Below are 25,572 nucleotides of genomic sequence, written 5' to 3' on the forward strand. Positions count from 1 at the left end.
GCAAAACTCTAAAAAATAACATAAATTACAAGTTACCTAGCAACCACTGCTGTGAAGCTGGGTGATGGAGCTATGATTGCTGATCCCTGATTTACCAAAAAGCGAGAGAAGGAGTTCATTGCGGTCAGACAGGAGATACTTGAGGGGATCTAATCTGTGACCTTTTCATTTTATGAGCACCGAAATGAGCTGTTAGGCCGCCCTGTCATTTATCTACTGTGGCTTTGACTTCTCATAGACAGGCAAAGGATAGAAAGGCTGACTTCCTTTACACTCATGAATAAATACGATTTGATCTTGTGTGCACCCTCTGTGGATAAAAATACTGTTTTGAAAAATGCACACAGCAAGAAGTGTGGGGGTGACAGCGACAGGAGGGAAGCAGGTAGAACATTTTATGCAAAACTTTCAGATAGTCACACAGAAAGTTCTGAAAATAAATGTCCCGTAGTGTTGTCCAAAGTATTGTGAGGATGAATGTGCATCATAAAACGTAGTGAGTTTAAGGTTTAATACGCTTATAGACCAGGTGAAGTAAGTGTGTGCACTTTATTACAAGTTCAACACCTCAGAAAGCGTGTGAGGCCAGAGATCAGCACCACGTACAGCGCCACGGGGAGAACACTGAGTCGAGTGTGGCAGAGAATCTATTTTCCAGTCTGGGAGCTCCAGTCCAATGGATCATGGACCTGAGGATGTCGCTGACCGCTCAGTGGTCAGCAGTGGAGCCTTTTGATCCGGTCACGCTTGCAGAGGAAGCCTCAGCTCGGAGGAAGAAATACAGTCAAACAGATAGTAGTAGAGGAGCTAAAGAGGTGGAACCAGCCCAATAAAACAGGTGAGTAACAGAGCTTGCTATTCTGTTTCCTCTTCCCCCCACAGGACAGAAGCACAATCAGATCCAGAGACCCTCACCTGCTGATACATACCTCATATCCATCAAGCATTTCAGCTCCAATTTCTGCTCAGAACGGTTGTAGTTTTAATGTTTTTCCGATTTGTGTGAAACACCCGAGTGCAATCCCAGTGCAGCAGTTTACTGTTCAAATACACAACATCATTACAGTACAATCTACTGCTGGTGTGCATCCCAAATATTTTGAGAATTAAAATTTAGCTTTTAATTTAGATTTGTGTTGTCCTAATCTTTGTTGTAGATTAGTGATTCGATACATTTGGTGTCTAGTAATAGTAAGGGGTCACGGTGAGGGCAGAGTCAGCGAGGGGGTAAACAGTCTTTTCATCCAGCTCTGTTTTTGAACTCACATAAGAGCGATTTTGATGAAACTTACCAGAATATCAGTGCCCTACAGCCAACGACGATATGATGAATAGACAAGCATGTTTTAGTCAATTCTATGCACGTTTCCATATCATATAGCAGATCTAGGGAGTAGGGGTGGGCGATATAGTCTGAGAAGTACGGGGCTGTTGATGTAACATTCAGGACACAACACCACAGTTTATTCCACAGTACTGAAGCTGCTCCTCTTTTTGAAACCACCACAGAGTCGGTATTAATTTTGCTTTCAGCCATGCTTGTTGCTGCCGTGGGTAACAGTCTGACATGAATTTTTCATATGATATTAAATATTACACTGATATTATTGTAAATGAGATGATATTGCACACTAACTGGGTGAATTAAGGGTTAATTTAAACCAAACCTGAGTTGGAGGTTAAAACAGTCAAAAGATGAACCAAGACTGTTTCTTTGAGTTTAAGGCCCAATCCCATTTCTACCCCTTAAATCTTTCACTTCATATTGAGTGCCCATCTTTGCGAGATAACCCTTGATGAGGGAAGTGAGAAATATTAGGGTGGAGATCTTTCCCTAAGAAAAGGGACACCACTTTGTGCGAGTTGGCGTGGCCGACATGCAGGCATACGTCATGCAAAGTAGCAACGTAAGATACCGGTAGTCATTCAGGTTTGAAAATGCTGGCTCCAGCGCTTGTGTTGTGGTGTGTGCTATGTTTATTCTTCTCCGTCTGATGAATCAACGGAGAAGAAATGATGAAAACAGGAGGCGCCTACAACGTCTTCTAGTTCTGATCGATTTTGTTCGGGTAAGTCGATTACGCTAGCCCAACCATCTGTTGTTTGTATAGCCTACATTCCGATCGTACAGTAACAAATTGTTTTCCAAAACTTGACGAAGTTGCTGACTTCGCAAGGTGTTCTGGGAAATTTCATCTTCTACTTTGTTGAAAGTGTGGGTCGGGGCTCCCTCGGAATCTAGCTAGGACTTCAATGTTGGAAACCTCTTCCACTACCTCAATTCTGTTTTGGGACACCACTAGCCTCAACGTGAACACGCACAACCAAGTGCAAGTGGGTATTTTTAGGGGAAGTGTGGGTATTGGGACAGGCCCTAAATTTGTCTCTGTCAACGTTGAATGAAGTGTGTGTTGCATGGAGTCTGGGTCTATGATCCATTAGACTGGAGCTCCCAGACTGGAAAATAGATTCTCTGCCACACTCTTGACTCAGTGTGTTCCTGTGGCTCTGTCCGTGGTGCTGATCTCCGGCCTCACACACTCTCTGGGTTAAACGATGGGATCTTAGTCTTAAACAAACGCTCTCTCTGTAGGGATCCTTTCAATATTGTTGTCAGACACTTGTAACAACAATCTGATCCAGTCAGTGGCAAAAACAAACAGTTTTAGTGAAAGTAAATTGACTGTGTGAGCATGCCTTGAGTGGTTACAATGCAGCCTGACCACTGCTCTCGTTCAATACTGGTCCAGTTTAGGGATGCACGATACTGGATTTATTGCCGATATCTGATATGTAACATCTAATTTGACCGATAACCCAAACCGATATCGATATATCCACTTTTTTTTTCTTTCCTCCCTACTTTTAGTGATCACCAAGTCTCTTCTGTAGTGGCATTAACACCATATTATGCATGAATACTCTCATCATGACGGCCCACCACCAGATGGAGACATGAAATACAATACTTATCAATGTATGTTATATTCATTCATTGTGCAAATTAAAAAAAAGCTTGTTGGTCGATTCTGAAAGTTCATTTTAAAGCCAATATCAGATGCACAGATGATGTGCAGATATTATCATGCATCCCTTGACCAATTTCAAAAAAGAAAACATACCCTTTCACTCTGGATATTTAAGTTTATTTGTTGTGCAGAAAGCCACACAGCAACTCTTCAGCAATCATAACAAATGCTTTGTTTCCCCTCTTGGTGTAAAGGACGTGACCTTTTCCCATAAACACTGACTGTATCTATTGGCTGCTACAGCACAGGTTCCCTCTGGGATGAGTATGAGACTCTGACTATTTTAAGAAGACTGTTGTAACTTGATATTTTTTTATCCCTGCAGGTTAAAATAGCAAGTCTGTCGGTATATTATATTATATTATATTATATCACCTAGGTGCCATGATGAATCCAATCCAGACCAGCCCTGGGAGAACCTGAAGGGCTAATGTGTCAAAAGTACAATCATAATCTCATTTTGTCTTTCCCACTCTCGTCTGCCATTCAGAGCCTTTTTCTTATTGGATATAAAGGCTACAAAGCTGAGGTGATGCCTCACAGCCGCCAGCACTGAAAACAGCAATGATGTAACAGTTGGTGGTTCTACTCATCATCGCAGCCCGCTGCTGCAATTCACAACCTATGGGACTGTGTTAACCGCGCTCTACGCTCTGCACACTTTGCTGGTTATTTCTGGTCACCAGGAGGGAACAGTATGGGGTCGGCGGTTCAAAACCAATTTCAGTGAGACTAAAGTCCGACACAGTGTGATGTGAGGACAGGTTTGTCAAATAAAACAGGCAGTCTTTACACAGCTTTACATATTGCTCTGTGTCTCCTGTTGAGTTCAGAGGAAGAGACACACGGCTCCTGATCTCTGTGAGACGTGAGCATGTTCGCAAAAAGTTTTACAAGTTTAAGCTGTGTGATGAAAGAACATTATGTAAGAGTGAACGATCAGCAGCAGAAGTAAGACGAGATTGAACAATTGAAAGGTTTCTTTTGCTGGTGGGAAATCTCCACCCACAGAAAGTGATGAATCACTACAGAACTCAGTGCGAGTCCGTCTACAGAAGAAGCATGTGAGCAACACGTCTGATAAAATTGATTGACCAATCTCCACTCTGCCCACAGCTGGCCACAAATCAGAGCTTTAAGGCAAAGATTTCTTTAGTTTGTACATCAGATGACACAGTTTCTGAGTATTGATTTCATTTTTTATTTCTAAATTTGATCTCTCCTCTCTTACGCTTTCCACACAGCTCCGCCCGACTCGCTCACTCACAAGTTCTCCAGCAACACTTTCTAGAGCCGTAGCCTGACGTGCATCTCCTCAGAAATGTAACTACATGTCACAGCGACGCAGACCTCCTGTCTATTTCTGTGAGCTGAAACCATTTCCCTCAGTGGAAACAAAGCTTTTATTTCCTTTAATTTCACAGACAAGAAACAATAAATTGTGAAGACAATAAAGCCTCCACAAAAATAGCATTTTAAGTCTTGTGTGTGATTTATCCTGGCTTCATATGAGCAGAGGAAATATCAGCTTGTGGCTAGGCTAATTTACACAATGTAAAATGCCATAGGCTTGTGCTAATAACGTTAGCATGTTGTATTTGTTTGGAAAACATGTTTAGTATAAAACAGTTGTTTTGTCAGTGAACCTTGTAAGTTGTAATGGAGCTGAATGTTGTAACGTTACCTTTGTTAAATGTTGCTGTTGTCCTGGGCTTCATATGAGTAGAGAAAAAATATGCTAGCTGCTAAGCTAATTTATACAATGTAAAATGCCATAGGCTTGTGCTAATAACGTTAGCATGTTGTATTTGTGGGGAAAATGTGTCCAGATAAAGACAAGTGTTTGTCTGTGAATGCTGCGAGTTATAGTGAAGCTGGTTTGTGTACTTGTGTTTGAAACTGTCTCTTTTAAGCCATGTTTAATGTGTGTTTAATGCGTGTTTTGAATCAACTAAACTTTACAGCACTTCACAGACACCCTGCCGCTGATCAGTGTTTTGGAGGCTTTGGAGGTTTGTGCAGCTGCATATTTTTAAACAGGAAAATTAAATCCCCGTCTTTACATTTTATTTTGATCAGAGTCTGTTTTTATAAAAGAGCTTGTGACATCTCAAATGTGGCTTTGACTTGCAGCTGAAAACATGTAGCACATTTCGTAGAAAATACCAAGCTATATATTGTGTATCGCCAGTCAGCCTGTAAATACTGGGATATGAATTGTTGTCCATATCGCCCAGCCATACTCCCACTATTGTTACATATAAAGATAACATTTCCATTTAAATATCGCACCAACAGTTATAGATGCTGTGAAACATTCCTGTGATCCTGGAACGATCATACATGACAGACAAGTACAATGAACAGAAAGAAGCTGAGCAGGATGCTCATTTAGACACACAGCAGAGACTTTATAGTGACACACTTCAGCTGTTCAGCTCTGCGCACCATGTAAACCTCTTATCTAATGCAACCAGCAACACCTCTGCTCTATTGATTTCTGCACCTACTACTAAGTGAGGAATCCTGCACAAGCCTTATTTCAGAAATGTATTTCAGGCTGGGAAAGTTTGCTGAGCACATCTTTCACATTCACACACACAAACACACACACTCTCCCCTGCGAGAGGAGAGCAAAGCTTCACTGCAGCCCAGGTTAATAAGGGCAGTATTATACATAAGTTTCCATTGCAAACACTGACTGTACCTCAGCTGACAGGGGATATAAGTCAAAGTCTTTCCTGTGCTTAAAATGCTTAACACCAGCTATGTTTATGTTTTCCTGACAAGCAACTTCGTGCAAATTATGACTGAATGCCTGGAATCTACCGCCGTGAGTGGAATCTACCGCCAGCATCCGGCTAACTACGTTTAGCACCGAGACTAGACACAGGGGGAAACAGCGAGCCTGCTAACAAATACGCACCTTCAAAGCTCATTTGTTCAATTCGTACGAAAACTGAAGTGTAAAACTGACAAATCGCAATTTTATGGGCAATTATGTGTCAGGCTGTTTCTTGGCGGGACCAGTAACTTTCTAGAGTCTCCTCTGGTTGCTTGGCAACTGCTCAGAGCCCACACGTATGCTGCAATCATTCATTGTACTGGAAACTCTGACAAAACAAACAAACAAACAAACAGCCTCCGAGTGAAACCACAACGGTCATTCAAGTTGGATTTCCGAGTCAGAAACTCGGGCAAGATTCATCCAGCCCCAGTTCACCGACAAACACACCAGACTTCATGGCAACATGGCAGAGCACACAGTGAACCGAGCTCAGTGACCTTTGGCATCAATTATTTTACTGTATGTAGTGTTTGTGTTGTGAAACGTGATCATAGGTGCTGTATCGTAGGCAACTGGACTTGCTTGCGTTTCTTGAAGACGTTTCGCCTCTCATCCAAGAAGCTTCTTCAGTTCTCCTCAGAACTCTTGAGTTGTGCAATGCGTGATGGGATATACTGCTTGGTTAGTGATCATTGGTTGCACACTACATTTCATGGTGCATTTTGGGATATTTTGAGTCCACTACATATGATATAATAGTTCCCACTAAACATTCGTACACAGGGCGTAAAATTAACACCCGCCAAGCGCCAATGGCGGGTAAAAAATTAGTTTGGCATGTAAAACAAAAACACACACCCGCCAGTGGCCGATGGAAAATTTTGAATTGCATGTGGGTTTTTTATGTGCTTCGACCATTTCTGCCAGCTGTGTCAGACCATTTTGACCCTTGCGGCTTATTGTACGTGTGCCAGGAACGCATGACATCAGCTACCAGAACCCTGGGCATCCTATGGTAACTTCTGAGCAAGATGTGGCGACACATTTCTGCCGTGAAGCCACCACCAGAAGAGGAAAAACAAAGATGAACATGTTGGATTTGGACAGGAAGAACAGACAGTTAAACAGAGTACAAATGTCGTACGGCATTTTATTGAAAAATGGAAACTAGACAACGCTGGCCAGCCGCGGTCATGGCTGACCTACGACCCCCACACCAACACGATGAACTGCAGCTTTTGCTGCAAGCACGCCAAAGAAACACGGAGGACAGGGTTGGATTTTCCTAAAGTTGGATTTTCATACGAAAAAGTAAGGTAATTATTTTTAGTCAAACAAGGCACGATTTTTTTTATTTGGCTGGTGAAAAATATGTTTGGCCGGTAAATTTTGGAAGTCACTAGCCAATGGCAGATGAGGTAAAAAGTAAATTTTACGCCCTGTTCGTACAGCACTACAAAATGGTGAACTCACTATATAGTGGACTATATAGTGAGTAGTGAGTGACCTCAGACAGTTTTGGGCTGTTGAACGTTACCTGAAGACGAGCATGTTGACTTGTTTTGACCCAGGACTGTAGAAAGCAAATAGTTCAGTCTACCTTTTTATCACTTACTGACTATGGTGATATAATTTATAAGCACTCTCCTGCGTTTACTCTTCAACCTCTGCCGTCTATCGTTCTGTGCCCAGGGTTATAACTGAGGATGCTTCAGAACACATTGTTCTTTACTGTATGAGAACACTGGGTGGCAGTGAGATGAGAACAACAAAGCATACTATTTATTTACAAAACACTTGTTGGCAAACTACCAGAGTTTCTCTTTTAAACTACTGAAAAAATTCACCCTGCACTCAAACTATTTGGTTCTGGAAAATCATGCTGTTCATACTGAGACCGGGAAACTGACTCTTAAACACTTTGAACCACACAAGTGGAACAATCTGCAGAGGCTTGTAAAATTAGATAAGCTAATACCTTTTAATCAATTTAAATCCCTTCTGACTGACTCAGAGCAGTGTGAATGTGTGTGTTCTCTGTGAACTGATGTTGTCCCCTCTGCTGATGGCCTTGTCCTTACATATTGGAAGCTCTGGATTCTTCTATTGTTTTATAACTTGTTGATGTGTACTGTAAATTTGTGTGCTTCTATTGTTTTATGCACACTGTAATCAGGGCGTCCTTGTAAAAGACAGCTTTGTCTCAGTGGCCTTCTCTGCTTAAATAACTGATATAATTTGCTGCAAGTGTCCACGTTTTCCAGAGCAGATGCACTGGGACGCATGTAGAGCGGAGGTCAGGAGCATGAACTCAGAATAATTGACTTCCAACTTGGAATGGACTGCAGCCGAGATTGGAAATTAACACCAGCCATCGGCCAAATGCTGGTAGAATATGGAAGTGGCCGCTAGATTTGGTTCACTCACCCAACAAACACAGAGGTAATCAGTTTAGTGGCTGGTAGATTCTGGAATCCACCAGCCACAGTGGTAGGTAACCATAAACAACTATAAGTAAATGACAATATAGAGTAGTTAATTTCCAACCCTGATTGCAGCAATTGTCGGGTAAATCACCCCCATAAAACAGCAAATCATCATTTGTACACTTTGGTTCAAACAAACATGATGATTAGTGCCAGTGGGTGGATTGTGTTACATTTAGACAGAGCCAGGCTAACTGTTTCCCCGTTTCCTGTCTTTGTGCTAAGCTAATGTGGCTGTCCGCTAAGGGTAGCTTCACCAATATGAGAGCTGTATAAATCTTCTCATCAATTTGTGGCAAGAAAGCAAAAAGGCATATTTTCTAAATCCCAGTTCAGACCAAAGGTTCGCGACAAGACGAAACTGATTTAGAATGATGCAGAGAAAAGTTGCAGCGGTGTGAACTGGCCGGCTGATGGTGTCACCTGCAACTCAGCTGGTTTTAGAACGTAAAGCATGTCACCTTAACAACAGCTAATCGGCTTGTAGTGAAGTCCACTGGTCAAGTCAAAGTGACCATAGACAGTGTGTTCTCATCTAGTTGCATTGGTGTGAACCTGCAGGTTTTTAGAACGTTGCAGAATGGCACATTGCGAGTAGTTGCCTGTTTCAACTTGTCTCGTCTCGAATCTTTGGTCTGAATTGGGCTTAAGACGTTGAACCTTTCCTTCCAACAACACTGAAATAAGTTCTTTTAACAGGAGTCATTTAGGTAATTAGAGTCCGGGCAGCTAAGCTGCCAGGACACTATTGTAATCCTAGTTCTTCTTCTTTCTTCTTCCGAGGAAATCATACTTCCCATGGGTGAAAACTCACCAAACTTTGCACAAAGGTCCAGTCTCATGCCAGATATCCTCAGCTGTAAACTCAAGCCAATAGTCCTGATGGTGGCGCTACAACAAGCGTCTAAAGTTCAAAACTTTGAAAATTCATAACAAATCAACCATATGTGCTACAACTTCACAACTTTCATCAAACTGTAGCCCCAATACTGAATAAACTTTTGTATATTTAAACCTATTAAAAATTATGAAGTTCATCATTGTTTTTTTTTCAAAAACTGTAAAACTTCTTAAACCTATCTCCTCCCACAAGTTTCTCAGATTTTTGATTTATCAAAAATTGAGCCTACAGTGCATCAAAATGTTTGACTGTAAACGGTACTGTAAACATATACATGCAAATTCTTGCTAAATAAATCTTCAATGTTCATGAAAAAAATGACAACATTCTAGAGTCATGGTAGATGATGTGTGGCAAATTTCAGAATTTTATCTCAAAAACTGAATTTTTGACAGCATTTTGAATTTTGCTCTAATGTGAACAATTGGAGTCAATGTAAAAATGGCAATTTTAAACATCAGTTTTTCACTTATGGAGCAAATCAATCATTGTTACAAACAAATTACCAACATCTCCATGCTGTCTAGATGCAATATGTGTATTTTCAGATTTCAGAATCTGCCTTTCCATGCATGGATGGCTGCTTTCCTACACAACAGTGAATCGCTTACTCAATTTGTGAAGCCACTGTTGAGTTGCTATTTGCCAATTAGCTCAGAGTGGTAGATGACCGTCTTAGGTTCCAGAGGTTGCTCAGAATTGCCTAAAAATGCCCGGACCCGACCCATTGCTGCGCAGCAGCTATAATTGTAATTTGTAACTTTTGTGTTTGGATTTGAGGAAAAAGCTTTGTGGCGAGCTGTAAACAAAATGTGAGCTGCTGTTGACGAAACGTCAGTGAAACAGTGAAAACTGAGACAAGTGATGATTTGTATTCAACCGCAGCTCACAGCCATGTCCTCTGTTACACTCTCCTTTGAGACCATTCATCTGCGCACACACACACACACACACACACACACACACAGCCTGTCAAACTGTACAAACACAGTGTTTAATGACACGTCTCACTCATGGACTCGGTGCAGAAACATGCCAGAACACACACAAACATACAGCGGACATACTTTACACACATAGACCTTATACATACACACAGTTGCATCACCTGCTCCCTCAGCCACATAAACACACACACTCACACACCACATACTGTGAGCAGTGGCCTCATTTATAATGAAAGTCAGAGAGAGTGTGTGTGTGTGTGTGTGTGTGTGTAGTCCCGACAGCTTGCAGAGATTTGGAGATCAATCAACACACACACAACAAACACACACGCACAACGAACTGGCCCCGAGCTCCACTGGCAACAACCATGCATCTCACTCTCTGTCATACACACACACACACACACACACACACACACACACACACACGCAGAGCTAACCCACATACAGCAGCCCCCTGCTGTAGTAATGAAGCAGGTAGAGCTCTACTAACACTGTGATCAAATACAGAAACAACACAGAAAGTTTACTGATCAATGATTATTGAAACCTACAAAGTCTAGACACCTCTGATATAACAACTTTGTAGTCTTAAGAGTTAAACAGGAGCACATATTGAACGGCAGGTAAACTAAGAGAAGAGATTAGAGTCACATCACATTGATAAAAACATGTATTGATGCTTTTTATGCTGAAAAAAAGGAGTAAAACATTGTGATGATACAGTGATGGTAGATGTCAGTAACAAGGACTTTGAACTCCACACAGAGCTGAATTGATCTGAACCTAATCTGACAGCTAATGAAAATAATTGGCCCAACAATGATAATGTATGTTTCTGCCTCTACTGGCTGCAGCGTGACTGGAAGGTCACACCTAACAAAGAAGCTCAACCAGAAACTGTGCGTCTATAACAAGATCAGACCCCTACTGGTTCGGACACATACCTACATGCAATCATTCTCTCAACAATATCCCACTGTCTCCCAATTTGGTCCCTCACCACCAAGGAAACCATTGAACCAATAGCGAGACTATACAACAGAGCTTACAAGATCCATGGGAACCTCCCCCCTTGGACTCATCACTGCACCCTTAAACTCTAACGCCTTGACTTACAAAAGATTCTAAACAACTCCAATCCTACACTTACTGCTCTACTTCCAAGTCACAACACAAGACAGCGACACGTCACTGGATCATTTTCATATGCACTTGTTTCTGTATCGCCTTACAAACATTATTATGGTCAGAGATCATTTTGTCACACTTAAACTAAGATCTGGAACGAGATCCATAGAGCACTGAAGCAATAACCTCTATTACACATACACTGATCAGCAAAACATTAAAAACACCGGTGCAGACCATGCACCCCCCATTATCGCAACGGCACTCCCCAGTAGCAGTGGTCACCCAGAAGGACAATGCACCATGCCACACCACAAAACTGCTCAGGAATGATCCGAGGAACGAAACAAAGAGCTCAAGGCATCAACCTGGCTTTCAAATTCCCCAGATCCCCATCTGATCAAACATCTGTAAGATGTGCTGGTACCCCACCTCACAACCCACAGGACTCAAAAGGTCTGAAGCCAATGCCCTGGTGCCAGACACCAATGGACACCCTCCAGGGGTCCTGTGTCCATGCCTTGACAAGTCAGAGCCAAGTCCAAGGAGCACCCACTGTGGATCAGGGGTATCTCTGGGGTAACAGCACGTCCCTCAAATGTTTGATCAGATTGGGACCTGGGGTATTTGGAGGCCAGGTCGACACCTTGAGCTCTTTGTCCTGTTCCTCGGGTCATGCCTGAGCAGCTTTGGTAATGTGGCATGGTGCATTGTCCTGCTGATAGGCCACTGCCATTGATAAGTGCCGTGGGGTGGGTGGAGTCCATCAAGTAGCATCCACATGAATGCCAGAACCAAAGGTTTCCCAGCAGAACAATGCACTGTAACAAGATGATCAGTGTTATTCACTTCATCCACCAGTGGTTTGAATGTTTTGGCTGATCAGTGTATACACACTATCTGATGGAGGGACACACCTGCATCCCCTGATTTAAATCCAAAATCCCATTTTTCTCACTCCACTTCAGTCCACTACTCTGCACTGTCTGTGTTGCTGCCTATGTTTTGTTGTTTTGCCTCTGTTGATTGTTTCTGTTTTGTGCATGAAAAATGTACTCAACTCTCAAGAACAGTTTCAGGTCCAGTGTTTAGGATTCAGGGGGATATATGGGCAGAAATGGAATAATATATATAATAATGTTAACATAGAATGAGCTGTTTATATCTGCTTAGGGTGTGAGTCCTCGTCTATGAAGACCGCCATGTTGTATCACCTTGTTTATACAGTAGCCCAGAAAAGACAAACCAAACCCTGCTGGCTCCATTTTGCATTTTCACACTGGCCATCATAGTGACAAGCAGTGTTGCAAAAACACTGATTTGTAATTAAAATGGCTTTATTCTGTGTTTCTACCTGTTTAAATCATCAGGTCCGTTTGTTTTGGAGAGGAAATGACCTCTGTGGATAATCTGGCTAAAAATCTCCTGATCAATAAACACTGAAGGAATTCTAGCCAGGAAGAAGTTTCAGATGGTTTGAATCTGTAATCCTCACCATCAGACATCACTAAATCCCCCTATATTTACACATTGAACCTTTAAACTCATCAGATATTAAACAGATAGAAGCTTCGGGTGCTTGTCTTTGCAGTGAAGTTGCCTTTCATGTGTTTTTCTTGTGAAATAGTAGTTTTTTGTTGATTTGTTGGGAACATATCTGAGACGGCATTTTAGGATTATTATAGGTAAAAATGAAGATGGGGGAGGGTAATTCTGAGAAAAAACTCCATGATTAAAGTGGCTTATTTCTTTAAGACTTATTATTTTCAGTTTTCAGGTTGTACACTGCTGCTGGATGCACAAGGAGCTATTTCTGAACCATAATGATGATTGATTGGGCGTGCAAACAATGGTCCAAGTCCTGTGCCTGAAAATGTACACAGTGTGCATTTAGCAGCTTTATACGTCCTAAAAAGAAAACTGAAAAGAAACAAAATAATAACCTAACATTGACTCACACGAGACCCAAACTCAGTCTCTTAGGTCAAAGTCCCGTGCTTGACCCAATCATCCACCATGGCCTTCTCCCTGTGTGGACTTCGTCACTCTTTAGACTACGTCAGCTGACTTTCTGGCAGCACATTTATGAGTTTTTTTCTGATTAATTTATCGCTTTAATTTCAGAGAATGTTTGACTTTTTTTTCTCAGAAATTTACCACTTCAATCTCAGAAAATATGCAATTTATTTTCTGGTGAATTTACAACTTTAATCTTGGAAATTCTGAGATTTTTCTCGGAATATTACCCCCGTCTCCCCAGCTCCGTAGTTTTTGATTTATTCATTATTTTATTTATTTTTTACCTACAATGGCCGTAAAACACCACCATACAAGTGTTTGTCCTTTTTTGGTAGTTACTTGGATGTTTCTTTCATGCAATACCTGATTCTTTATCAGTAATTATTACATTAATTTTAACTGCTGAGAGGAAACTCAGATCACCTCCTTTCTGGCTGCTGAAAACTCGTTGCCATCATCTGGATTTTTTTTTTTTTTTTTTTTCAGAAGTTTTAATGTGGAAAACAAACTTCACCCTCGGTCATTACCTGCTTTGGCTTTTACTTCAATAATTTAAGCTTCACACTCAACTGGGAAAAAAGTTTCCCTTGTGATAAATAATAAACATCCTCGCCTCCTTCATTTCACTAAATTGAGTGAATTTGTTGAATAAAACAAGAGTCATGAGATTTATACACTCCAGTCATAAAAGTTTATGAACTGGCACTCATCCAGCCAGTCACTGAGCTAGCTAAACCAGCTTTTTTGTCTCTCTCCGTCTCACACACACACATATATATCCATTATACACTGTACAGTCTGCCTCAGTAAGCAGATGGTGGGGCTGTGTCTCAAAAGGAAGAGGGGGTCATCCACTAATAAGATCGGCAGTTTGATTGTCTACTCATCCAGTTTGCAAACTGAAGTATCCTTGGGTAAGATACTGAACTTGTATGTATAGCTGTACAACATTAGAGAGTGTCAAAATCATCACAGTAATCTGAACCCCCCTCAGTCTCCAGAAGGTTAATGACCAATACGTGTTCACTTAATGTTAGGTAGGACTCTGTAGGATCCTTTCTGGGAAGGAACCGTCCAACCCAGGAAGGATCCTTGACTTTAAGAAACACCAGCTGTCTATGGATAAGTACTGTATACAAGAGTCCGGTCTCACTCCGAAGTCGTAGAAATCTGGCGCTCAGGCAGTGACTTGTGGTGTCAGAAACCAACGACCTTGAACGCCGACATGATATGTGGCCTGTTGGCATTATAGTTTAACTGCGCCCGGCACGCACAGGGTGAAACACGGTGGGACAAGGACAAAGTTAAGGCGGCAAAAATCCAAGTGGGGCAGGTGGGAGTGGTGGTGGATTTGGTCCAACAAACACTGACTTTCACCAAAGAGGGCGGTGTTTGTGTCCCGTAAGATTCTAAAGCCAAACCCTGTTATTTTTTCTAAACCCAACCACGTGTTTTCGTTGTTGAAGGAAAAAACAACCCTCAATTTTCGGTGTTGTACTGGCGTAGTGCTTTTATTTTGAGAGAGACTGCATGCAAACGTTTAATTTCCTGTGAAAACTGAAGTTTATCTTGAAAGAAGACAGTGTATGCAACAGAAGGAACTTGACATGGTGTCCCAGACCGTCAAAAACCAACACACCCAGGGTACCTTGGACTTCGTAACTGGACATGGAAAGTCCATGACCAAACGTCGATGTGTGACGAGGGCGGAGTGAGAATGTGTTGCATACAACCCCACTTCAAAAAATGAAGAGACCAAAAATTGTTCTGCAGAGTGAGACTCAAAGGCCTTAAGATGATAAAAAGATTGAACTTCCACTGACTAAAACAGACGTCAAACCTGCATCAAAATGTGTCTCTCACTTTACACTTTCACTTTAGTCACTTTATTGCCTCCTTTAGAGAAACGTACAGCCGTTACAAATCAAACAAGCTGCAACTCAAGCACATCTCCGCGAACCTGAACGCTTTATTTACCCTGAATAACACAATAAAAATCCACTTGTTTATAAAGAGACAGGCACAACTGTTTCAATAGAATCTAAAGTGCTGTTGGCATGTTCAAAGACAGGCACATGGAAATCACACTCATGCCGAACAATCTTACAGCACGCAGACACACAAAATCAACCTGTTGTGAAACTGATCAGCGGGGCTCACTGCACCGGGGGGAAAACACAAAGTGGTTTATATTTCCAAACAGCAGCCAAGACACTTTGTTTACTCACATCAAGACAATCAAATTGACTCGCTGAGCGGAGAATAATCTCTTCTTATTTGAGTCTAAACGCAAACCTCATTCAGAAGATTGTGCAGCTTCCTGTGAACATTCAGCCTTTGCAACAAAGACTACAGAAGTAAACTGCAGTCTGAAAAAGTGGAGAAGAAGAAGAAGGAGAAGAAGAAGAAGGAACGGAGGACAGATGAGAGAACAGCATGCCAACAACATCAGCGGGAGGCTGGCGTCATGCTTTCCTCGTGGCACACACACAAAGAGAAACAACACCCAGAGACAAACATTCAGACACACAAATGTACAGTAGATGCACACAAATGTGCAAAGACACAGTAATTTGCACCCACAGGGACTCGCACACTAACACACAAATACACACATGAGCACACTGATGTGTACAGACACAAACACAGAAGATCACACACATCAAAGAGACGGTCAAATAAACATCAAAAACACACACACAGAGCTGTGTACAGTTGACACACACACACACCGGCTGCATAGTTGACAGTCTTTCTATCTGACACACACACACAAACACACACACACACACACTCACTGTACCCTTAATTCGGCGCCTGATGACCCCTAAGCGGCACTTGAGTGAAACGGAGAACATCCTTTCCCTCTTTTCTTCTCTTTATCTTCTTCCTGCTTTCTTTCTCTCCCTCCTCCTCCTCCTCTTCCTCCTCCTCAGTCAGACATAGTGTGAGCCGAGCGAAGGATGAGGGAGTGAAAAAAGAGCGGTGCTGGAGTGCTGGCCGGTCACATGGCAAAGACAGGGAAGAGAGAGAGCAGGCAAGTCCTTCTCTGTCTGACGGGGAGAAGTGATTACACAGTCCCTCTCTGTCTCTCTTTCACCTCTGTCTCTCACTCCTGTTGTTCACTCTCTCCCTCTCTCTTTCTGTGTGGGAAGTAGTAGTGTGAAATTAAGCTGCCTCTTTCTCTCCCTCTCTTCATACTCGTATTCTTCCTCAGCCTTTCTTTCCCTCACCTCTCTTTATCCCTCTCCAAGCGTTCTCTCCTTTCCTCCTGATCCTCCCGTTTATTGTTGGGACTTTTTCCTCTCTGTCACACTCTCATTCCTCTTCCTCTATTTTTCAGGAATTTATTCTGGCTTATTTTTTCTTTTCATCTTTTATGTCTGTCTTAAAAAATCTCTTTTAACAATTGTATATGCTCTGCTCTGTTTCCTATTGACTCTCATTATCCATTCCTATTCAGATAAAGAAGAAATCAAACTGCTCGTCTTCCTTTCTTCTTTCTTTCCTCAAGTAATCTTTTGCTCTTTCAACAGGCTCTAGTAAAGGCAGTGTTGTTCCTCCTGTCCATTATCGGATCGATTGCCATGAAACTTTGTACAGGTATCAACCCAGCTGGCCACCAACATTGTTAGTTGTGAAGTCAACAACGTCTTATGCAGGTGTCAGTTTGACGTTGGATACTGACGACATACGGCATTGATATTCTATTGGTTATAGGTTGTGTTGTTCAACACATATCACCGCTTGGTTAGTGGACTTTAATGTCTACATATGATGTGCTAGGTGTTCTAGATACGTCTCTTGTTGACGTTCTGGGACGCCATGTCAATTTACGTCTGTTCCGTGCATTGTGTCTTTTTAAAATACACTTCTGTTTTCACAAGAAATGTATAGTTTCTGCCTGTTAGATGCATACAGTCTTCATTGGTAAAACACCCTGTACTGACGTTTATTTTGTGGTGCAACAAACACACACATTTAGGCAACAGAGCCACGTGGTTAGGTTTAGAAAAAACATCATACTTTGGCCCTATTTATACTGGAAGCAAACACCGGCCTCCTGGGTGAAAGTTCAGTGTTGGGTCCCATCCACCATCACTCCCTTCCACCCTGTTGGGACTTTCCCGCAACTTCAATAACATTGTTGACCAGCGGTGTCGAACTGCAAATGGCACCACCACAAAAGTCGCAGTCTGACGTTGAAATTAATGACGGAGCGGCGGTATTCGACAACTTTATAATGAGAATGGGTTGTGTGGTACTTAAGCAAAATCCAATTGATGTAGAGTAATGACATTTAGACGCAAGGTATGAAGAGTTTGCAAAATGTCATAATGTAAATTCTAACGTCATTGGACATTTAAAATATTGTCAACCTGATTGTCATTCCAACATCCAGCATCAGCATTTTAGCACAGTCACTGTGAAAATGTTGGTATGCTGACATTTCCATTCAGCACGAAGCACTGCTGTGCCTTTGCACAGCCTCTCAGAGCTGTAGACTATTAGCAACCCAGCAAACACTGAATGGCTGCTGTTTGAATCAAGACGTCCTGTTATGGTACAAAAACAGCTCCAAAATGAAAGTTGTGCCGACGTCTGTAAAGTTCCCTACCTATCAGCAGGATGTGCTCCCCTACCGTCCTAACAATGTCGAAATACAACTCTAACATGACCAAATAAACTAATGTTGACCTCCACATAACTCAAACCCAAGTCTCCTGGGTGTAATCTCTGGGCTTTATCCATTCATCTGCCAGGACTTTAAATCTATGTGGACTTTATACAACGTCACCTGACTTTCTAGCAAAAAACCTTGTGATCAAAGACTGTTTGGACAAAGACTTTCAACTCTTACAAACATCTCGGGCTAAAAAATTACGAGGCAGGAATATAATTTACATGTAGATAAACATAATTGGCATAAATGTCTTTTTTATATTTTAGAAATGGGTGTTGAGTAGTGCTAGTCTTTGGACGTGGAGTGGATGTCGTCATGTGGCGGTCTTATCTCAATCATTTTACAACCAAACAAACAAATTGTCAATAAAATGTCTTATTAAGAAAAAAAGAAATAAAGAAAAGTAAAAAACAAAGATAATGCATTTGCTTATTTCGTAGCAACAATTTTCCCATTTTGTAAGAGAGCGTCTCAATGCACCATTAATGGACATTAAACAGCATCACCATCTGGCTCCACCTCATCACCATGTGGGAGGTTTTGGTGTCCAACTGGGACCATTTATGGCCAGGAGCATGAAGTCACTATGAGACCAGTGTTCACTGGTGAGGATTCAGACTGAAAACAGTTCAGTTTTAAAACAGTGCAGAGGACAGTGTGTTGTTTAAGGTACCACTAAGACAAAGCAGTCCAGGAAGTCCAACCTTTTTAGGTTTATCAGAAGCCAAAATGGTTTGTAACGCTCAGACTGCACTTTATAACTCTGGAGAATTTGCACAGTGGCACTTAGTTTATCGTTCATGTGGTGCTTGCAGGGTAAATTACAGAGTACAGAGTAATTTACCAAAAATGTGCACTTGCATGTAGAGCTTTTTGAGCCAGGTTTAGCTCGGGTCGGTCTGAACCTCTAAAATTGCTTTCCTTCCTTCTGCCACCTACAGTAAGGAAAAAAAGTCAGCTTTCTTTTCTTCAGTGATTATTTCCTCTATCGTTTCTTTTTCTTCACAGTAAAAATAATACAACTTGTCTTTACCTCTCCCTGGTTTATTTCCCAAACTCTCTCTGTGTTGTTGTCTCTCGCCTCCGACACTAATCTCCACACTCGCTCCTTTTCCTCTCAATTGAACCTCCCTCACTCCAAATCATCGTCTGCAGGGCTCCACATTCTCACAATCCACCTCTCTCCCACTATCTTTCCTGCTCTCTGTAAATCTGTCTCTCCCTCAGTGTCATGGTAACAGTGTTGGGGGGTTGAAGCTGTAGCAAAATGACAGAGAGATCAAAGGACCAAATGGCTGGGCTCAGCAGAGGAAGGGAAGAATAGAGTCGAGGAGGTGAAGGTGTGATGAAAAGGGAGCAGAGGGAGGAGGAGGAGCGAGGTGGAGGAGAAAGAGGGAAAAGAGCAAAGAGGAAGAGGACGTTAAGAGAAGATCCGAGCAAGGAAGTTGAGAGGAGAAAGAAAACTGTGGGCAACAGATGAGAGAATCCATGAGCAAGAGGAGAAGATGGCAGAGGAGCAGAGAGGGGGAGAAAAGGGAATACGGAGAGGGGGGAAAGTGAAGTGAAGAATAAAGCTGTTTAGTTGCAGCTGTGATGAGAGGGGAGACACAGATTAGCCCAGAAAAGAGAGGAGAATGAAAAGAGGACAGATGAGAGGTGGCTCATGGAGAGGTGGAAAAGAAGAGATGACAGTTAACGGCCGATAAAAGTGGAGAAGATGAGCAGAGAGAGAGGGAGAAAGAAAAGGAAGAGAGGAGAGAAATGCTTCTGAGAGACGTCACGGTGAATGAAACACTGTTTAATTATTTCAAACTTATTTTCATTATGTTTTGCAAACAGTATAAAACACTCTCAGTTTTGGCCGAGTCATGAGGGAGCCGCTCTGGAGGCTGAAGGAGTCAGCTCAGCGTTACTGAATGGACCTACGGCAACATAGCAACAGTCTATTTTAGGTACAAGAGTATTTTCAAGCCGGGTTATTTTTTATTTAGAAAATAGCTGAAAGAGAAGAAAGCAATCAATATTCCAGTGTCCCTTCATGATTTAGGATTTAGGATTCTTCTGGTGGAATATTTTACTAAATTGTTCGTGCAGTTTGTTGTCGTGGCGAACGTGATTGCTGCCTGGTTGATGTGGATGACAGAGGCAAAGTTTACTTGAATGTTTTGGACGTAACTTGATTTCAGCCAATCAAGAGTGTCATCTCCCATTCCCCTTTAAAGCCACCTGCGCCTGCAGCTGGTACACTGCTATTTACATGATGGATCTGGCAAATTGGAGAAGGTTTTCTGCATTTTCTTCAGAGTAATATAGTGAGAGCATGCACATGTGGCCAAAGCACAAAAAACAAACCACAGAGAAGCTCGGATTACAACACACAAAGGGAGCGTGACCTTCTTCTCTGCTCAGGACAACGCATTCTCACTCCAATCTCGTCACATATTGACATTTGGTCATGGACTTTCCACGTCGAGATCTGATATGCAAGGTACCCTGGGTGCGTTGGTTGATGATGTTCTGGGACGTCATGTCAACTTCTGTGCCTTGTCAAAATAAATCCAAACCTATCTGACTGGACAATGTGGGAATTTCATTTGAAAGGACAGACACAGGAAGTGTCCACGCTCAGCAGTCAGACAGGAGTCAGGTTAATCTCCAGGGCTGGTACCTGCGGTTATTCCACAGGCTAGTTAATAACATGTCGGGCAGGAAATCCAAAGTGTGGGATCATTTTGAGAAGGTGAAGGACGAACCCAAGGTGATATGTAAACTCATCTTCATTGGTCGACTACAAACATGACGTATCATCTGAAACATGGAAGTAGCTACATGCCCATTAGCCCACAGCGTCATTAACAGGCGGCTCGCTCAGTGTGTGACGTGCACTTGGAGATAAAATATAGGCCTATATTAATGAAGGTTAAATGATGACTATTGGTCGACTAGGAAAATTCCTAGTCGGGGGCAGCCCTACTTTGCATACTATCTCTTATAAAACAAACACACTACGTTGGTACAACCCCGCAAATTGACGTTTTTCTTCCTTCAACAACGAACGTATGTGATTACATTTTGCCAAGACTTGCATGTGGTTGGGTTTAGGAAAAAAGAACAGGATTTTGCTTTACAATCTTACAGGAAGCAAACACCGGCCTCGTGGGTCAAAATCTGTGGCTGTGGGACCCATCCACCACCTCTCCCGCTCACTCTACTCGGACTTCCACTGCCTTAACTTTAGTTGCTGTCCCGCTGCATTTCCCCCCTGACGCTGCAGAGCACCGTTAAACAATAATGGGGACTGGCTGCGTATCATGCCAACGTGAAGGGACAGCTTTTGTGTGATTGTCTGACGCCGGAAGTCACTGACCAAGTGCCAGATTTTGACGACTTCGGAGTGAGACCGCATTGCTCAGGACGCCATTTCTCCACTTTATCTTTACATATCAAATACTGGTTTGTTGCTTTAACTACAACAGGATGTTAAATTAATCAATGTGTAAGTGAAAGGGCAGGATTTGCTTTTCTTTTAGCTCTGGTTTTGGTTTCACAGGACACATGCTTCAAAGCATCCATCCCTTCAAATGGGACACAGATGACTGCGTACGCAGGACAGGGTAAATAAAACTGAGAACATGAAAGCTGTGCAGGTGTAGTTTTGGGGGTGTTCATTCTCAGTGGGTTAGGCTGTAGCAAATCTTTTTAAAATATACAGTTGATTTTTGAAAATTCACTTTAATTTCATTTAAAAAAAAAAAAAAAAAAAAAAAAAAAAAAAAAAAATCTGTTAGAGCATTGAACAAATTGTGAAAAGTACAGAAGCGTGTTGAAATAATAAAGCGCAAGCTCATTTGTAGGCAAATCATGCAGATATTGAGCTCCACTGACCAGGAAGACCACCAAGGAGGAAGGCTGCATTTTTTACTCTGATTCTGATGCCCCAAGTGTACAAATGAGCCAACACACACGTCACACAGCTTCTCTCACATGAGTCACACAAACTCCTTTGAGGCTTATTAATGAAACTGCCTAACCACAAACTGCAGAGCACAATTTAATGGTCTATTATACAAACAGTAAACAGGGGGCGGCACAGTGAGTACAAATCCAGCGGCGAGTAAAAGACCTGTCGATCACAGCTGTCAATCAAGACCCACCCACCTGAAAACACACCCCTGTGTAGATTATATTATCTCATTAATAAAGCAAGAATTATTTGACATCATTACTGAAAATTAATTGAGACTAAAACGACATGTGAAGAAGAAATGCTGACCTTTATTTCAATGGTTACTCCATATTCGGAGCCATCTAGCAGCCATTAGTGGAACTGCTCTCTATGACACTTACACACTGAATTCAACGTTCTGCTATCTGCTTCCTGGTTATAAAACCAACGAACCGAGTAATCACAACAGACAGCACCAAATAGACCAGACCAGCAAAACCTGACCTGATGGAGATACAAGCTTTCTGCAGGACCCTGAATGAGATATAAGTTTTTCTTTGGCATTTCAATCCATCACCAGCAGAGGTACTGATCCATATTTATGATTCCCCTCCATGCCGATCTCCTGCACTTCATTTCACACATGCACACACACACACACACACACACACACACACACACACACACACACTATAATCGGAGGAGAAAAGAAACAATCTAAATCCCTTTTTATACTGTCTTTGCTTCAGAGACAAACAGGACTAACAAAAGCATTAAGTTGTAAACACCCTCTGATTTTGGCTCTCTTCACTTCATATCCCTCAGACACACACACATACGCACACAGATTGTGCGTCACACACATACACAAGCACAGTTTTCCACACATCCTCCCAAAATTGCAGGCAAAGAATACACCCACCCACCCTACCCACACATACACACACACATGCGCACACAAACAAACACACACACGTATACATGAGCAGAGGGCACTGGAGAAACATCCACACAATATCTGCCTACACAACAACACACACTAAATGTTATACTGCCTGAGGCGGAGAGAGAGAGAGAGAGAGAAAGAGAGAGAGAGAGAGAGAGAGAGGAAGACAGAGATGAAAAAGGGAAAGAACTGAAGAATTAAAAAAGGTCTAAAATAAGTTGTACAGAAGAATGAGCGTTTTGTTCTGGTTGTGTTTAGGCAACTTAAACTCCTTAAATCAGCTCAGAGCCAGCCCCTGGCCTCCAAATTCCTTGGATCCCGAACTGATCAAACATCTGCAAGATGTGTTGTCGCCCCACCTTACAACCTAGGGGATTCAAAAGATCTGAAAGTAAAGCAGGCACCAAAGGACTCCCTCCAGAGGTCCTGTGTTCATGCCTTGACAGGTCAGAGCCAAGTCCAGTCCAAGGAGCACCCACCGTGGATCAGGGTACCTCTTGGGTACCAGCACGCCCCTCAAATGTTTGATCAGGTTGGGATCTGGGGTATTTGGAGGCCAAGTTAAAGCCTTCAAGCTCTTTGGCCCACTCCTCGGGTCATTCCTGAGCAGTTTTTGTGGTGTGGCATGGTGCATTGTCCTGCTGGGGGGCCACTGCCATCGACCAGTGCCGTTAACATGAGGGGGTTTATTTTGTCAACGGCGTTCAGGTGGGTGGAGCATGTCAAGTAGCATCCACATGAATGCCAGGACCAAAGGTTTCCCAGCAGAACAATGCATTGAAACAAGATGATCAATGTTATTCACTTCACCCACCAATGGTTTTAATGTTTTGGCTGATCAGTGTATGTTGAAACATTACTTTTCAGCAACGCTCTTTATTGTGTGGTTAGGTTTAGTCACATAAGGAACTTGGTAAAGGTTAAGAAAAGGATATATTTTGGCTTAAAATATCTGGTTTTGGGGGCACAATCCTCCACTGGAAAAGCAGTGATGTCTTGGTAAAAAAAAAAAAAAAAAACAGCTGCTTTTTGTGCTACTGTCCCCCCTGAAGAAAACAATACATTTTCTCTCCTAAGCCATCAAATACCACTGCTTTGTCTTGCATCAATTTTGGATGTTCACAGAGGCATGTCAATTACATAAGTACGTTTGTTACAAACATAGTATAATGTCACAGAACATCACTAGTAGAGGATGCGACAAATACTAGCACACAATGTCATTATTAAAGTAACTCAACTGACGTTTCGTTTCATGCGGGTCACGAACGAGTTCGAGGGTGAAAGTCCGCAGCTGGTTTGACCCATCTACCTTGGTGCCCGCCCACCCTTTGTTAACTTTTTCTCTTAATACAATGTTAGTTGGTTAGAGCATTGAGAAATACCACCCCATAGTGCGTCTCATAGCTCAGCTTACTGGTGCAGCTGTGCATCGGTGTCTGACAAAGCGTGGGTATTTGACAAGCTGGTAGTGAGACCCGGTTAAAAAACCAGCCACTACAAAACACCCACGACTCACAAAATCACAGCTGGGTTTGCTGTTTGTTGGTCTCGAGCAGTCATCTACAGCTTGTCAGGAGTCTCGCCTCATGCCATCCACCATCAAGTCCAAGTCAGCTCATACACTATGTCACATTAGAACAATATGAATGATATGTATGAAACGTGCAAACGAACATATCCATGGTTTACAGAAATGTACATGGCAACATTTTCTTCTACTCTGGGCTGTCACATGACCAACACTGTAGTTACTTTAATGAGGACAGTCTCCATATTTCATTTCTTCAAAGGATTTCACAGCTCTGGTTGATACTTGCTGTAGGATTGGAGCTTGGATTACGTCAAACAGACAGAGGAGCAGGAAGTTTATGAAAGATGTTTAAGTAAGTAACACATACAAAGGCTTTGCAGAATGCAACTGCATCATTTTCCGGTTCGCATTAGAGTCTCTTGTGTGTGTGTTCAGCAGAGTTATTAATCACAGCACTGCTGCGTAGCTAGTACACTTTATCACCCTTCAACACACTCAGAGTGCAGATGTGCAGAGCAGCAAGCCACTGTAGCACCACACTTGTTCAATTAATTGGACCACACAGCGCAGTGCACAAAGAACAGAAAGAAGGAGTGTGTTGCACCAAGCTAATGTGACCTGGAGCCCTGAGCTCAGGCTATTTACAGAGCACACAACACAGTGTTCAAATACAGAGGAGTGAACCAGTGTACATCAGCTCAGTGTTGGTTATTTGAATTATTAAACTCCTCTAACAGCTTGTGAGTTTGTGAAGCACTGAACACTAATCTCCACCGTTTCCTGAAAGTATCTCTTAAATGCAGAAACTGTTTAAATCAATACACACAATACAGATGAGCAGAGCAGGAACTTACAGTCCAAAGCTTATTAAATAAATCATCACAGCAGCACAGTCCACAGAGTATAGCAAGAAGCCAATATGGCCGCTCGGTACAACACATAATTCAATACAGTGTGAAAATACAGATGTCTGCAGGGTTACACAGCTCACCACCAGCCTGGCAGAATTCAACCTGGTACACTCTCACAAATGAAACTTACTTTTGGTAAAAACTTCTGGGCACTTTGCTTCCCATCTATGGTTCAAGGGTGCATTATATATGGGAAATATAATTGGATTAAACAGTAAATTGTGGAAGCCTTTAGCAACTGTGGCTGGGA

At 42.2% G+C, this 25,572-nt stretch overlaps 1 protein-coding gene across 9 annotated transcripts in view; it reads right to left on the bottom strand.

Annotated features, from left to right (window-relative positions):
* Positions 1-25,572, bottom strand: part of grip2b (glutamate receptor interacting protein 2b) — a 444,861-nt gene that overhangs the window by 205,671 nt on the left and 213,618 nt on the right. For 2 of the 9 annotated variants that reach the window (XM_078171405.1, XM_078171390.1), the window contains exon 1: positions 16,105-16,233. The exons of 5 other annotated variants lie outside the window; for them this stretch is intronic. In XM_078171405.1, coding sequence (XP_078027531.1) covers positions 16,105-16,159 — 55 coding nt within the window. In that variant the 5' untranslated portion in view covers positions 16,160-16,233. Of the gene's footprint in view, positions 1-16,104; positions 16,234-25,572 lie in introns of those variants that run through there. 2 more of the 9 variants (XM_078171403.1, XM_033627122.2) reach the window with 2 other exon arrangements.

The sequence above is a fragment of the Epinephelus lanceolatus genome, chromosome 1 (assembly GCF_041903045.1).
Source record: "Epinephelus lanceolatus isolate andai-2023 chromosome 1, ASM4190304v1, whole genome shotgun sequence".
Classification (NCBI taxonomy): domain Eukaryota; kingdom Metazoa; phylum Chordata; class Actinopteri; order Perciformes; family Serranidae; genus Epinephelus; species Epinephelus lanceolatus.